Source organism: Salvia miltiorrhiza, chromosome 2 (assembly GCF_028751815.1).
Source record: "Salvia miltiorrhiza cultivar Shanhuang (shh) chromosome 2, IMPLAD_Smil_shh, whole genome shotgun sequence".
Taxonomy (NCBI): Eukaryota; Viridiplantae; Streptophyta; class Magnoliopsida; order Lamiales; family Lamiaceae; genus Salvia; species Salvia miltiorrhiza.
In genome coordinates this window covers 68,142,161-68,156,793 of record NC_080388.1, presented here as the reverse complement: position 1 = coordinate 68,156,793, position 14,633 = coordinate 68,142,161, and the positions used below count along the sequence as shown (strand labels likewise).

The 14,633-nt window shown below is 35.8% G+C and overlaps 2 protein-coding genes across 9 annotated transcripts; one reads left to right on the top strand and one right to left on the bottom strand.

The window, feature by feature from the left end:
* Positions 1-310: 310 nt before the first annotated feature.
* On the top strand, positions 311-5,227 carry LOC131008558 (respiratory burst oxidase homolog protein C-like). Of its 2 annotated transcripts, XM_057935469.1 has the most exons (11): positions 312-1,129; positions 1,210-1,372; positions 1,483-1,531; positions 1,668-1,781; positions 1,869-2,684; positions 2,765-2,860; positions 2,941-3,056; positions 3,172-3,274; positions 3,694-3,767; positions 3,859-4,412; positions 4,659-5,227. In XM_057935469.1, exons 1-11 carry the CDS (start codon positions 517-519, stop codon positions 4,766-4,768), a joined length of 2,808 nt encoding a protein of 935 aa, XP_057791452.1. In that variant the 5' UTR covers positions 312-516; the 3' UTR covers positions 4,769-5,227. The 2 variants fall into 2 exon arrangements, with proteins under 2 accessions (XP_057791451.1, XP_057791452.1); XM_057935468.1 differs by having other exon boundaries at positions 311-1,129; positions 3,859-5,227.
* A 3,029-nt stretch (positions 5,228-8,256) lies between these two features.
* On the bottom strand, positions 8,257-11,874 carry LOC131008559 (inositol polyphosphate multikinase beta-like). Of its 7 annotated transcripts, none has more exons than XM_057935474.1 (2): positions 10,815-11,874; positions 8,257-9,476 (listed from the first exon to the last, which is right to left on the bottom strand). In XM_057935474.1, the coding sequence occupies exon 2, from the start codon at positions 9,405-9,407 to the stop codon at positions 8,490-8,492; it is 918 nt and encodes a 305-aa protein (XP_057791457.1). In that variant the 5' UTR covers positions 9,408-9,476; positions 10,815-11,874; the 3' UTR covers positions 8,257-8,489. The 7 variants fall into 7 exon arrangements, with proteins under 7 accessions (XP_057791457.1, XP_057791460.1, XP_057791456.1 ...); XM_057935477.1 differs by having other exon boundaries at positions 10,834-11,874; XM_057935473.1 differs by having other exon boundaries at positions 8,257-9,555; positions 10,815-11,873.
* Between the last annotated feature and the right edge of the window lie 2,759 nt (positions 11,875-14,633).

Here is a 14,633-nt window from a genome sequence, read left to right as displayed (position 1 = left end):
TTAAAATATATTTACGTGACTTATTGTTACTGGATTGAATAAAAGCGTGTGGAACTGTCTATGAAGACTGCTATCATCTCAAAAAGTGATAAACAAATTAAAGTTATATGGAGTACTAGTATTTAAAAGAAAAAAGAAGAAGAAACAGAATACGTGTGTGATCAATAATATTCATTGCATCTAAAATCTCAGCGGCAACCAGCATGACCCGATTAGATGCGAAATTCACAAAATTACCCGGTCAGACCAACCCACTCCCTTCGTTGACCATTTTATTTTCTACTTATTTATATAAGCTAGAGTTCCTCATTATTTCTCTCATACACACAATTCAAAAGTGGTTAGGAGACTTGGTCTGAAGAAACTTTTCTATGGTTGGAAGAATCCCTCTTTTATTTCAAGTTATATAGCACAATTTTGTAGTACAAGAACTCCAACTAAAACCTTCTCTTTCTTATTCGTTAAACCTTCATTTATTCATTTAATTTCTTCATAACTTAGTACTATAGTTTTAGCATGTACAAATCCCAAATGCAAAATTCGGAGAATAATCAGCACCAACACCACCACCACCACTCCGACACTGAGATTGTCGGGGGCAACGACAGAACCTCGTACAGCGGCCCACTAAGTGGGCCGCTGAGCAAGAGGCCGGCCGGGAGGAAGAGCGCCCGGTTCAACATTCCGGGCGAGACCTCCTCCGGGCCCGTGTCGGCCAACTCCGGCGATGACTACGTGGAGATCACCCTCGACGTGAGGGAGGACTCGGTGGCGGTGCACAGCGTGAAGGCGGCCGGCGGCGGGGAGGTGGAGGATCCGGAGCTGGCTCTGCTGGCCCGCGGCCTAGAGAAGAGGTCCTCATTCGGATCCTCCGTCGTCAGAAACGCTTCCTCGAGAATCCGGCAGGTTTCGCAGGAGCTCAAGCGCCTCGCCTCCCTCACGCGCCGACCCCAGCCGGTGGGGAGGTTCGACCGGACCAAGTCCGCCGCCGCGCATGCGCTCAAGGGGCTCAAGTTCATCAGCAAGACCGACGGCGCCGCCGCCTGGGCCGGGGTGGAGAAGCGCTTCGATGAGATCACCAAAGAAACCAACGGCTTGCTCCCACGCGCGCGTTTTGGCGAATGCATAGGTATTTTTCTTTTTGGTAGACTTTGATTCAATTATTGGAAAGAAGAAAATTAAAATTTTCGTTTTTTTTTTGGTTTTCAGGGATGAACAAAGAGTCTAAGGACTTCGCCGGCGAGCTGTTCGACGCGCTAGCGCGGCGGAGGAACATCGGCGGCGGTTCCGTCAACAAGGCGCAGCTGAAGGAATTCTGGGACCAAGTTGCTGATCAAAGCTTCGATTCACGACTTCAAACTTTCTTCGACATGTAAGTTAAAAAAAAATTGAATTTGAATCTTGTAAAATATTGTCATAATCGGAAATCATTAATCGGATTCGCACATGAAATTTCATTTGGTGTCTATTTTTTCTACTCAGGGTTGATAAAGATGCCGATGGCAGAATCACAGAGGAGGAAGTCAGAGAGGTAGGAAACCATGATTTCATTAATTAATCTGTATACTTCATCAGCTTGTATATGTAATACATTGACTTTCGATCATTATCTAAAAATATTATTTTTCTAATTGGATATATACGCGTATGCATATAATTTATTGCAGATTATTACACTAAGCGCCTCCGCCAACAAGCTGTCGAATATTCAGAAGCAAGCCGATGAATACGCAAGATTGATCATGGAAGAATTGGACCCAAACGACCTAGGATATATCATGGTACACACACACACAGTTATCAATATTCATAAAAAAAAAATAGTATAAAAAATAGGAGTGATGTTTACAATGAAAAACGTTCAACAGATAGAGAATTTGGAGATGCTGCTGCTGCAAGGGCCGAGCCAATCGGTTCGAGGCGAGCGCGAGAGCCGGAATCTGAGCAAGATGCTGAGTGAGAAACTCAAGGCAAGTGAGGATGAGGTGATCAAGAGGTGGTACAGAGATAGTCGCTACTTTTTGCTGGATAACTGGCAGAGAGTTTGGGTGATGTTGTTGTGGATGGGAGTTATGGCTGCCCTATTCACTTACAAATACATCCAATACAAGAACAGAGAGGTCTTCGAGGTGATGGGCCACTGCGTGTGCATGGCCAAGGGCGCCGCCGAGACGCTGAAGCTCAACATGGCGCTCATCCTCCTCCCCGTTTGCCGCAACACCATCACGTGGCTCCGCAACAAGACCAAGCTCGGCGCCGCCGTCCCCTTCGACGACAACCTCAACTTCCACAAGGTGATCGCCGTGGCCATCGGAGTGGGGGTCGGCATACACGGGATAAGCCATCTGGCGTGCGACTTCCCCCGGCTGATGAGCGCCACGGCCGACGAGTACGAGGACAACGACATGGAGCACTTCTTCGGGCCGCAGCCCACCAGCTACTGGTTCTTCATCAAAGGCTGGGAAGGAGTGACCGGGATTGTGATGGTGGTGCTCATGGCAATAGCCTTCACGCTTGCAACGCCGTGGTTTAGGAGGGGGAGGATTAGCCTGCCTAAGCCGTTCAATAAGCTCACCGGCTTCAATGCCTTTTGGTATTCCCACCACCTGTTTGTCATCGTCTATGCTTCCCTCATTATCCATGGCGTCAAGCTCTACTTGACCGATAAATGGTACAAGAAAACGGTACGATTTATTTACCTACTTAATTAATTGATTAGCAACACAAATTAATTTTAACACGATCGACAATTTTGTATTTTCAGACGTGGATGTATTTGGCCGTTCCGATCACGCTCTACGCATGCGAAAGATTGATTAGGGCGTTTAGGTCGAGCATCAAGGCCGTCAAGATCTTAAAGGTATGGATTCTTAATTTCTCTAGTATTAATTTGTTAATGAAATAGTTATTGATAATGTTTGGATAAATAATACTATGAAGGTGGCTGTGTACCCCGGGAATGTGCTAACGCTTCACATGTCTAAGCCGCAAGGATTCAAATACAAAAGTGGGCAATACATTTTCGTCAATTGTGCAGCTGTTTCTCCATTTGAATGGTGGGTGTGACTCTTTATATTCTAAAATAATACAAGTATATGGCATCACTCGACTACTTGCCTTATTTAATTATTTTGGAATGTTGAATTGGTCTACTTTTTTATGTAATCGCAGGCACCCCTTTTCGATCACTTCAGCACCCAGAGACGATTATGTGAGTGTTCACATTAGAACACTTGGTGATTGGACCAGGCAATTGAAAGCTGTGTTCTCTGAGGTACCCCAATTTCCTATATATAATCATATGTTCACGTCATATTCACTGCCATGCTTCCTTTTTCATGATCCCACTCTAATTATTGAATTTTGTACAAGTTATCAAGCACTAGTATTTGTTACTTTTATTCACTGTCAAAAATAATTGTTTCACAACTGCACTTGGCTAGGCAGTATGTCCTTTTTTCACTTGCCCATACATTAATTTTGTTTGCAATATTGGTACATTTAGTTTTTTTAAACAGCTCATTTGCTCATTATTGTTGCCAAACTACTCTATCTTGGTAAAAAAACAAGTCTTAGTATAAATTTAATTTGTAGCAATATATATCCACACATTTGCCGGTATATTTCTGTCGGTTAATAGGCTATTGATCCTAGAGGAATTTTCTAATTAAGTGCGATTTTGATCTTTGTTAGGTTTGTCAGCCTCCGCCTACCGGAAAAAGTGGACTCCTTCGTGCTGACTATTTGCAAGGAGAGAATAATCCAAAGTGAGAAATCAATAATGGAGATTATATAGAATTTATACACGATTTATATCATATATCATACATCTAAATATGTTAATTGGTGGCAATGCAGCTTTCCTAGAGTGTTGATCGACGGTCCGTATGGCGCACCAACTCAAGACTACAAGAGCTACGACGTTGTGTTGCTGGTTGGGCTGGGCATAGGCGCGACGCCCATGATCAGCGTGGTCAAGGACATCGTCAACAACATGAAAGCAAAGGATGAGGAAGCGAATGCAATGGAGGAAGGGAGCGTGGGCCCCAGCCCCCTCGCCACGCCCAAGCGAAGCTCGGGGTCGGGGAGCGGGCGGCACAGCTTCAAGACGCAGAGGGCCTACTTCTATTGGGTGACCCGCGAGCAGGGCTCCTTCGATTGGTTCAAGGGCGTGATGAACGAGGTGGGCGAGATGGACCACAAGGGAGTCATCGAGATGCACAACTACTGCACCAGTGTCTATGAGGAGGGCGACGCACGCTCTGCCCTCATCACCATGTTGCAGTCCCTCAACCACGCCAAGAACGGGGTCGACGTCGTCTCAGGCACGCGCGTCAAGTCCCACTTCGCCAAGCCTAACTGGCGTACCGTCTACAAGCGCATCGCGCTCAATCATCCTAATAGTAGAGTTGGTGAGCTTCTAATTTTCTTAAAAAATATTGACCTAGTAGTAAATTGCTTAATACATGAGGTTAAAAGTTTAAAATTTAAATTCATCGTGACGTGTTTTTTAATTTACTGTTAGTTTCAATTGGGAAAAAAAATGACTCCATAGCTATAGGCCTAGTGCAACTTTTGCTACGTGTGAGATTTCAATTATAGATATTTCATTTTCAATATTGATCTTATGGAATAATTGTGGGGGTTGATATTTGCAGGGGTGTTTTACTGTGGGGCACCACCACCTGTGAAGGAGCTAAGACAGCTTGCTTCTGATTTCTCTCATAAGACCAACACCAAGTTTGAGTTCCACAAAGAGAACTTTTGAGTTTCGGACAAAGAAGGAAGAAATAGATTTTTATTTTTTATTTTTTTTAATTTCTTGGATTGATCAAAGAGCTCCTTTGGATAATTCCAATCCCTCCAAAATATCTCTCAATATAGAGAGAGATTGCTAATCAGTTATCATGGAGATGGACAGGACCACCACCCCACCATCACCACTTTCTGAAAAAATTTCAGATATTTTAGTTTTATAATCACGTATATTTATTTATTTATTTAGTTTGGGAAGTGTAGATCTAGATATATTCATAGATAGTTGATGGTTAGAAGTGACGCCATCAAGAATCATGTCTGCATCAGCGTGAGAAGGTGGTTGAATTTGGTTCCAAGTCTTAATATGTACATTTTGTTACAAGATAATAATGGCTTCAATTAGTGGGAGGGTGGAATGATTCTCTTTTTGACCCACCAACCCCCTAATTATGGATTTTGATTGACCCTATATATTGTATTTATTGCTTTTCTTTTTTTAAGATTTTTCGTCAAAAACTATTGGCTCAAGTCAACTGAACTTGCAAAATACTTCCACTTCATAATTGTAGAAAATAAATTGGTATTGTACATCACATGATATGAATATGTGATTCTGGTTCCAAATATCCCAATCGTGTTTGATTAGAACTATAATCATTTATTACACAGAGTCATTCTAATTCAAAACAACCTAACCCACTACTTTCGACCTGATAGCGATTGATAGTTTGGACGATTTTTTTTTTCTCAATCAAACAATCAAGATTTTAATTTATTTTTTATAGTTGAGATTTTATCCCGTTTCGTCTAGAAAAAGAGTTCCTCTATTTTCTTCCTCCATTTTTCTCTTTTCTCCCATCAATTTTTTCACTATTATTTTTTATTTCTGCTACTAATTCTATCTCTCTTCTCTCCTTTTTTTTTAAATTCTTTTCTAAAAATCATCTTTGACTCTTGAAAAAAAATTCATATACACTTAAATTTAAGTTCATGACAATATCTTTAATAGTATGAGATAAAAATCATCAAAAATAAATTTAAAACGAATAGATCATGACAAATTCTAAATTTTAAATATTTTATTTTCTTTCTCTTCATTATTTTCACAACTTTTTATTATGCATGCGTGTGAAAATATTTATTTATTTATTAAAATATATTTTATATTTATTTATATTTTAATTATATTTAATATTTATATTTATTTATTTAAATATATCGCTTAATTTCGATATTCGTTATTCATCGTGTATCCGCACGAATGGACGTACTAGTTTGATATTAAACATTCCACACACCAAACTATCATAATCTCTCTTTCTCAGTCTCTCTCTCCAAATCTGTAAAGATTCAAAGTTCTCTTTTTTGCCATGAACATTATTAGATTTCTCAATGAACTCTATGACTATCTCAATGCGCAAAGTAGCTAAGGTAAATTCCTGTTTTATGAATTGGCCTATACTTTTCTTTTTTCTTTTTCTAAATTAAAATTGAATTTGTGTGCATTAGGTGAAATTACAATGAATAATTAACTTTTTCCGTCGAACTGCTATCAAGATGGACCAGTGCAAAATTGAGGCAAGAAAAGTTAAAACGCGGACAATAAATATCATTTTCGATAAGTTGCTAACACGCTTTACAAAAGAAGAGAATGACAAAACAAGTCACATTTATTTGAGTGTGAACGTGATTTGGAGTTATGTTTAAAGAAGATGGTTGGCATATTTTTAAAATAGCATATACATAGCTTTCTCAAATATGGTTAATTATATAATCCGCAATCATGAAGGTCATGTTGCTGTGGCCATGACAAAGAGAATGTCGCCCTCGTCTAGAGCTCTTATTGGCATAATTATGGTAATGGTGCAATACATAGTCACAAGTATGGACTATTGTACCGAGAAGCTAGTAAAGCAGCTCATAATTTAACCCAAAATGCTCGATCTTGTTCTTGATCTATTTGTTGGACTATTGATCTCGCTACTTGGCTTAGAGATATTATTTTGACGAGTAATATATCCGTCTTTTCTCTAAAAAAAATACTCCCTCCGTCCCATGAAGCATGACACACTTCTTTTCGGCACGGGAATTAAGAAATTGGTATTTTGTGTGTTAAGTGTGGTAGGTGAAAATGTGAATAAAAAGTAAATTTTTTGCCATTTTAAGAAACGTGTCATGCTTCGTGGGACAGACCAAAAAGGAAACTGTGTCATGCTTCGTGGGACGGAGGGAGTATATTATATCCACATGCTGATTGATGAAATATCTTAACTACAACATGGAGGCAGATCTATTTGACGAATTATGATCGAAGCCCACATGGGCAACCAAAATTAGATAGAGGTATATTCATAGAAGACTTTGGCAATGAAAAACTTCACTAGTCTGGCTGAAACACGAATAAAAAGCGAACCAATATAAATACCAAATTACCAGCATTGTTTCTCTAAAGGTGAATGAGTCTCAAATCTGACAATCTCAACATAAAATCACAAAGATCATTAATTAGCAAATGACATGAGTGATGAGTCAGATAATCAACATTATTTAGTCCGTGTCTACTTGTGAGGTCTAAAAGAGACACAACTAAGCAAATACAATTACATATGATAGCAATAATTTGAAACATAATCGTACATGCTAATAAAACATTACTATAACAAAATAAACCCCAAATACTTAAACCAGTTTCTGGATGAAACCAACAAAATTAGGAAAGCATAAATGAAACATTATGATATCCATTAGTAAAGAAATTGCAAAGGACAAAGCTTCTTGGCAACAAAGACAGGTCATACAAATATCATAGAGAGAAGAGTTCCACATAGAGGAGCAAGCTTTGGAGAAATCCTTCATGTTTATAGTGGTTTACTAGTATCAACTACAAAGTAACAGATACAGAAATAGTAATAGTTCGCAAAATGAACGAAAGTTTCCGTCTAGTATCATACCAAGCACAGATGGTTGTTGCTCATGGTCACACAACCATTCATAATGAGATAAAACTCCATTCCCAACTGAGAGTTTGAACCTGAATATCTAGCCATTGCCATGTAGAAAAATTTATCACAAACACCTTTCGACAAACAAGCAACCATCTACAACGACAAAGGTTCAGTACTCACTACTTACATATAAGCACAACCTCCAGAAGATACAAACATATCGTACAAGCGTGGCAAAAAAACACAATCCAATGAAATTTTGATGGTTGGTGGGGCAGCATTTGGCCTGTAACAGATGCTAAGCATCAAAATTATGAAATTCCAACTCATTATCTAAAGTAATTTAGAGAGCCTTGGGATCAAATCATTCACTAAATTCAAACCTAGTAAAGAAAGAAATATAATGCCATAGGTTGACAGTAGGGGAAGAAATTTAGCATGAAAATCATTTGACAGACAAGAAACCATACAGCCTCTAGAACATATAAAATACTTGTCGTAATGCAGAGAAAACGCCATTAAAATAAAAAATTATATGGAGAGGCAGAAGATATAATAACCCAAACGGCGTAGTGCTTCTGAATAATTGAATTTATACCTACTTTCAAAATAATTGAAGAGCAAAAGTATCATGAATCTTGACAAGAAAAATATTTGCGGCAGCCAGCATTTGGCCAGTCCAGCAGATGCTGAGCATAAAAAGGTTGGCGAAATACCATGAAAAAGAAAAGGCAACATTATTTAAGTCAACCTCAGGCCTTGTCATCAGCAATTCATTCAGTAGATTCAAACTGAACCGTTATCAGAATAGATGTGGCTTTTCTGAGCATCTTCTAGTAAGGAATCAGCAGCACAGTCTTCAGGAGTGGTAAGGATCTCAGAGATGAATTTAATAAAAGAGCACAGCCCACCTAGGAAGTTATGATCAATAACACCTTTGCCTTCATGAACGTGGGCGAAATCCACAAGTTTGATTTCTGCTCGGGGGCTCTTTCCACATGATGCAAGCTCCTTTTCAAACATCATAAGAACTGAGCAAGAATAGAAATGATAGCTTGTTTGATCCTCAAACCACGCCTTCAATTCCAGTAACTGTGACAAAATTCCCGTGGAGCCTCCATAAACAGTCGATGCGAATGCACAATCTGGTTTCATATGTGACACTTCAGATGCGTTAGAAGAAACAAAGTTCTTCAGAAGCAACTTAACTTCATCAGCTGAAAGAGTCTGGATTGACGATTTGTTCTCTGGCTCCCAGTATCCTGATTTTGTGCTCTGAAAGATTCGCGCACCTGATACCCTAAATCCTAGTGGAAGGCTTGAAGTTTCCCTATCCTTCTTTAAACACTTCTGGACGTAGTCCTCTGGAGCATGTGGAGGCCAAGTCCTTGAACCAATTTTGATGTCCATTATAGATGGATTTACACGATCAAAAGTAAGATCTTGTAAAACTAGATGAGGTTGCATACCCGTTCCATCAGATGCTTCCACAAGCTGAGTACCATCAAACTTGGGGAAAAACCTTGTGATATGATCAGGAATTTTAGTGTTTGAAGAGAACGATGTATAGAAAGAGACCTCGTTAGCTCCACGCTCATCACCCTGAAGAGGCTTGTAGAAACGCCCTGAATCATCAACAAGAGGTCCAAGCCGTCCACCACCAGCTTTGTGTCCAGCAACCTGGTGATCTGGGACTTTAAGCATGCTGCTTAGTAGTAAAATTTTCTCCAGAAAAGTTTGATTTTACTTAAGAATCAAAACCCTCCAAACACCCTACAACATGTAGAGATGGAATTAAGTTTGGACATGGATGAATAGTCTAACAGTCCTGGCCATGTTATCGGAATATGCCCTACACACTCAAACATATATCAAAAGTGAAAAAAGCAGAACAGGAAAAATAAATAAAAGACTTAAGAATCCACAAAGCAAAACTGGGCTATGAGATTTATTCAAATATTCCCATTTTCCAGCAGGGAGAATAAGAGGATTTCATTAAAGTAGGATGCTCCAGACCTCCAAAGTAAACCCCATATAGCCTAAATCAAACTAGATACAAGCAAGTATATATTCTGCAAGAATGCTATTCCAAGCAAAGGCTACCGTTTTCTTAAGTTTGCTATTTCAATGTATTCGCAAACATTCCAGCCATCTAGTCATGGGTAAAATCCAGCTAACTTTTCAACAGTTCATCCCATATTCCGTATTCTGATTGTATTAGATAAGCTGCCATTGAGATTGAGCTATCAACAATGCACTATTACCCTGTACTCCCCCTTTTCTCTATCTTCATGATGTGCGGAATGCAACACAATAACGCCCATACTCACACTAGCAGGATATGTTGAATCATCCATACACACAAGTATGTGTTTTTTTCAACTAAAATCATTAATGTGATATAAGAATGTGAACGCTATAATATCCCACATAAATTCAGTAAAATCATTAATATAAATCTAAGTATGCACTTTTTTTTTTAATCTTTTTTCTGATTTTAACGGCCCAAAAGATTAAAGATGCATTAGGCATTGCATTCAAAAGTATAATAAGCACATTTCCATTTTAAATAAGATCCCTTTGCATCCACTCCCATCAAAAGATCCCAAAGAAATGTTTCAATAATAGATCGGCAAAAAAGTAACCCGGACACTCACAAAAGAATCTACTTTTCAAATCCACGAAAAGATAAATGTTTGAACTTGATAAAAAGATTCAGTGCGCACCTTTTTCCTGGATTATGAACGAAGATTTATTGCATAATAAGTTGGGTTGTTCTGCTCTTTTCCAGGTATGTGAAAAAAGGGGTTTTCAATTCTTTTGTTTAAAATAAACATGTGGAAAAAGACAAGGTTAAACTTTAAAGCGGTTCGCCTTTCAGGGTTTTTGCCACCTGGGTCTCTCAATTTCTGAGAATGCAATCTATATTCATTTTAGTATTTTGTAATTATCATTTTATATTGCTACATTAAACCAAGAACTGTACAAGATTTAAATAGTATATCTATATCTGAAAACCAACAAGTGGCCTGTTTATCCAATGTGTAATTGAAAGTTGGCTGAATTTTGCTTCTTGGTTAATAACCATCGTTCAAATCTATAACTGCTTACTGACGGGGGAGGGGCCTACGGCGGAGGCGCGGTTGGGCTGCCTGTGCTGTGCGGTGGTGCCTGCTGTTTGAGACGGCGGTAGTGTGGAGGCGACCGGACGGAAGCAGGGGCGATGGCGACAGCCGACAAGAGTGTGAGAGGCGAGAGAAGAATGTGGGCTTTTACAACTGATCAATTTGATCCAATTTGGGGTTTTACATTTTAGGGTTTAGGCTATGGATTTAATTTCAGTAAACTAAACTTATTTTATTTAATGTATGCTAATTTAGTTTATTTAATTAATTAATTAATTAATTGTAGGAAGAATACACCAATTTCGAGTGAAAATCTATTTTATTTGTTCCAAACTCATGTGTTGTGGTTTATTTTAATGTAATTTATTTCTAAATTTTGTAATTTTCTTCTATTTGATAAATGTTAAATTTAGTAATTCTTCTATTTGTTAAACATAGTATGTTAAATGAGTGATTAACAAGTTTTTTGGGTTGGTATGTAATTAGAATTTAGAAATGATGTGACACTTACTGGAAAATGGTGTAAAATGGTTGGAAATATTGTCATTGCCAAAACGGATCATAATTCAAATCATAGATTGAACGACGCTCTCTCTATCTCAGTTGCGAAAAGAAATCAACAATGACAAAGCAGAATCCAAAATACACCTTATGAACAGATTTACCTTTTTTCTTCTGAATCTACAAATCTAGCTTCTGTCGCCGGTTGTGCGATTATTGTGAGAGATTGAAAAAATTAGGGTATATGAGACTAGATCAGGAAAATCTGGAGCAATCTTGAAGAATTGGTGTCTATGGATTTTTAGTAAATAAAGGGGAAGAATTATGCAGCAAAACAAAAGGTTCGAATGTTAGGGAAATAATCATAGATTTGAAAAAGCTCCGCAGAAGATAATGCGCAGATTAACAATTTGAATTTGCTTCATCTTTCTCCTCTTAAATAGACGACAGAGAAGATGAAAACAAGAATGGAAGGGAAGAAGAAGAAAAAGCGGCCGTCATATTTTCTCAGTTTCATTTCATTTTTCACTTTTCCTTATTGTCTTTCTTTTTTAATTTTTTTATTCTTTTGACTTTTGAGGAACTATTAGTTTCTTTCTTTTCTCCAGAGCCTACATTTTTAAATTTAATTTTTTTGGAACAAATATAAAATATTACGCACACAGGTCATTATTTTCGCAGGTAAGAATTGGTGGAAGAAGCTCCATTATTTTATAAACTTTTTTCTTACCGTCAAATATATATACATGTATATTAAAAACTAGCGTATAATCGGTCGAAATTCGACGGAACTTTAATTAAACTATTTATATTATTTTATATAATATAATTATTTTTTAATTAATTTAACTTGATGTAATAGAATTTACTTTATATTAATTTCAATTATATTCGTCAATTAGATGTTAACGTTTTTGCTAGAATAATAAAAATTTATTTTTATATAAATTTTGTATAATTGTTCTATATTAATGAATAAAAATTAATTTAATATCTCATATGTCATGTAAACATCATCTCATCTCAATTCTATAAGATCAGATGATCATTAAAAATTCGAAAGACATATTTGATGTATTGTTGGTTTCTTCTTCTCTTTCAAATCCATCTTTTGACGGCCATTTTTCTTTCCCCTCTCAACAATTTTAGCAAGTTTTCATTCTCCAACCTCTAACGAATCTATCTTCAACGACATGGTTTAACAAAGGATGAATATATTTTAAGACAAAATCTGACAATACAAAAAAGAAAAAAAGAATTAATAGTGTTTTATATTTTGAACTTTTAGCGTATTCCATAAAATGTTCATTATATAAAATTTGGTGACGAAAATATGATTTATCTCGCCGATTGAAATATTTTGAGGACCGTCATTGTTGAAAAATCATATTATGAATCACCATTGTTGAAAAACGCTGAAAGTTTGGAGTTCTTTGTTATTTTTTCGTCATCGGATTTTATATAACAGTACATTTTATGGAAAAAATTGAAAGTTCATAATTTTTTATGACAAAATGAAAGTTCAAAATATTTTATGAAAAATGCTGAAAGTGCGGAATATAAAACATTATTATCTCCAAAAAAAGGTAAGTTCCTCATCCCCCTTTCCTATGGTGTCCGCCCCTAGCTACTATATTGATCGATCTGAAAAAAAAAAAAAAAAAAAAAAAAAATGTGTTAAATTGCACTTCATATATGAGCATATTTTGAGAGACCCAAATTATAAAGCTAAGTTTCGTTTACTAACATTTACTTGGTTTTTAAATATAATCAAATTTACAAGAGTAAATGACGAGTGTACAACTCTCAATCTATACATCCTTCAGTTGAAAAAAAAAACAACAATTTGTCGCAAACAATCTTTAATGTGGTCAACTATATTTAAATAATTAAATACAAAAATAGTACTATAAGTTGGGATTAAGCCAATTTTGTGTGATTATTTTCAACTTAAATTTAGTTATGACATTTTAGTAGTACTTTATATTATATTATCGGAAATGACAAATGGACACCAAGTGTGCAGGACACTCGGTTAAAAAGCCGGTTTTTTGCATTTTTCTAAGTGGGCCGGTTTTAATTAATTAGTGTTTTTACTTTTGTATCCTTTGATTTTTTATAGTTAATATAAATCCGAAATCAGTTTGTTTTCGTTTAGTTTGATTCCTTATTTTTCGTTTAGTTTGTTTCCTTTTTTTTCTTTCATTATGTTTCCTTTTTTTCGTTTATTTTGTTTTCTTATTTTTATGTTTTTATTTCAAAAGCTTTTCTTAATTATATAATTTGAAAATTATATAAATCAAATTCAAATTTTATTTCTGAAATTCTTTTGATTATTTGTTTCTTGTTAAAATAATCTTATATTTGTTTCCAGTTTTTTTTTTCGAAATTAAGTATTATTTATTTTTATTCAAAAATTATGTTTTATTTATTTGTTTACTCTAATTTTATGAAGATCCTAAAAATAATCCTATTTTTGTTCCCAGATATTATTTTTTTTATTGTTTCGAAAATATTTTTTTTTCTGTAATTTTGTATTTTTATATTCTAAAATTTTGTTTTTATTTTTATTTTCCGAAGATTTATTATTTTGGTTTATCGAAAATTATGTTATTTTATTTCTTTCCACTAATTTGGATATTCTTCTAAAAATAATCCTAGATTTGTTTCCATTAATTTAGATATTCTCTTAAAATAATCCTAGATTTGTTTCCACTAATTTAGAGATTCTCATAAAATAATCCTAGATTTGTTTTCACTAATTTTGAGATTCTCTAAATAATCTTAGATTTAATTATACTAATTTTGAGATTTTTCAAAAAATAATCTTAGATTTGATTCTACTAATTTAGATATTCTCCTAAAATAATGCTAGATTTGTTTACACATTTTTATTTGAATCTATATAGTTGAATACAATGAATTATAATATAGTATTAAACGAGATATAATAATAAGAAATAATTATACTAAATGGAATAAAGTAGTATTAATTAATTGAAATAAATTAGTGAATTTGAAAGATAAAAATAAAAATAAAAATGAATCATGCGGTGGTATTTTGCTCGGAGAACTATATAACAAATATTTGAAGACAATGTATTATAATATATTATTAAACACGATATAATAACAATTTTTCTTATTATTATTGTTAGGTCCGGAGGGTCTCGAATAGGTGTATGGGGGGAATACACCTATGGGCTATTTTTGCTTTCTCCTCTTAAAACAGAGGGATCTCAGGATTGAGATCAAAACGAAACTTTACACGCAAACTATGACACCTGTTGACTGAAAAGAGTTT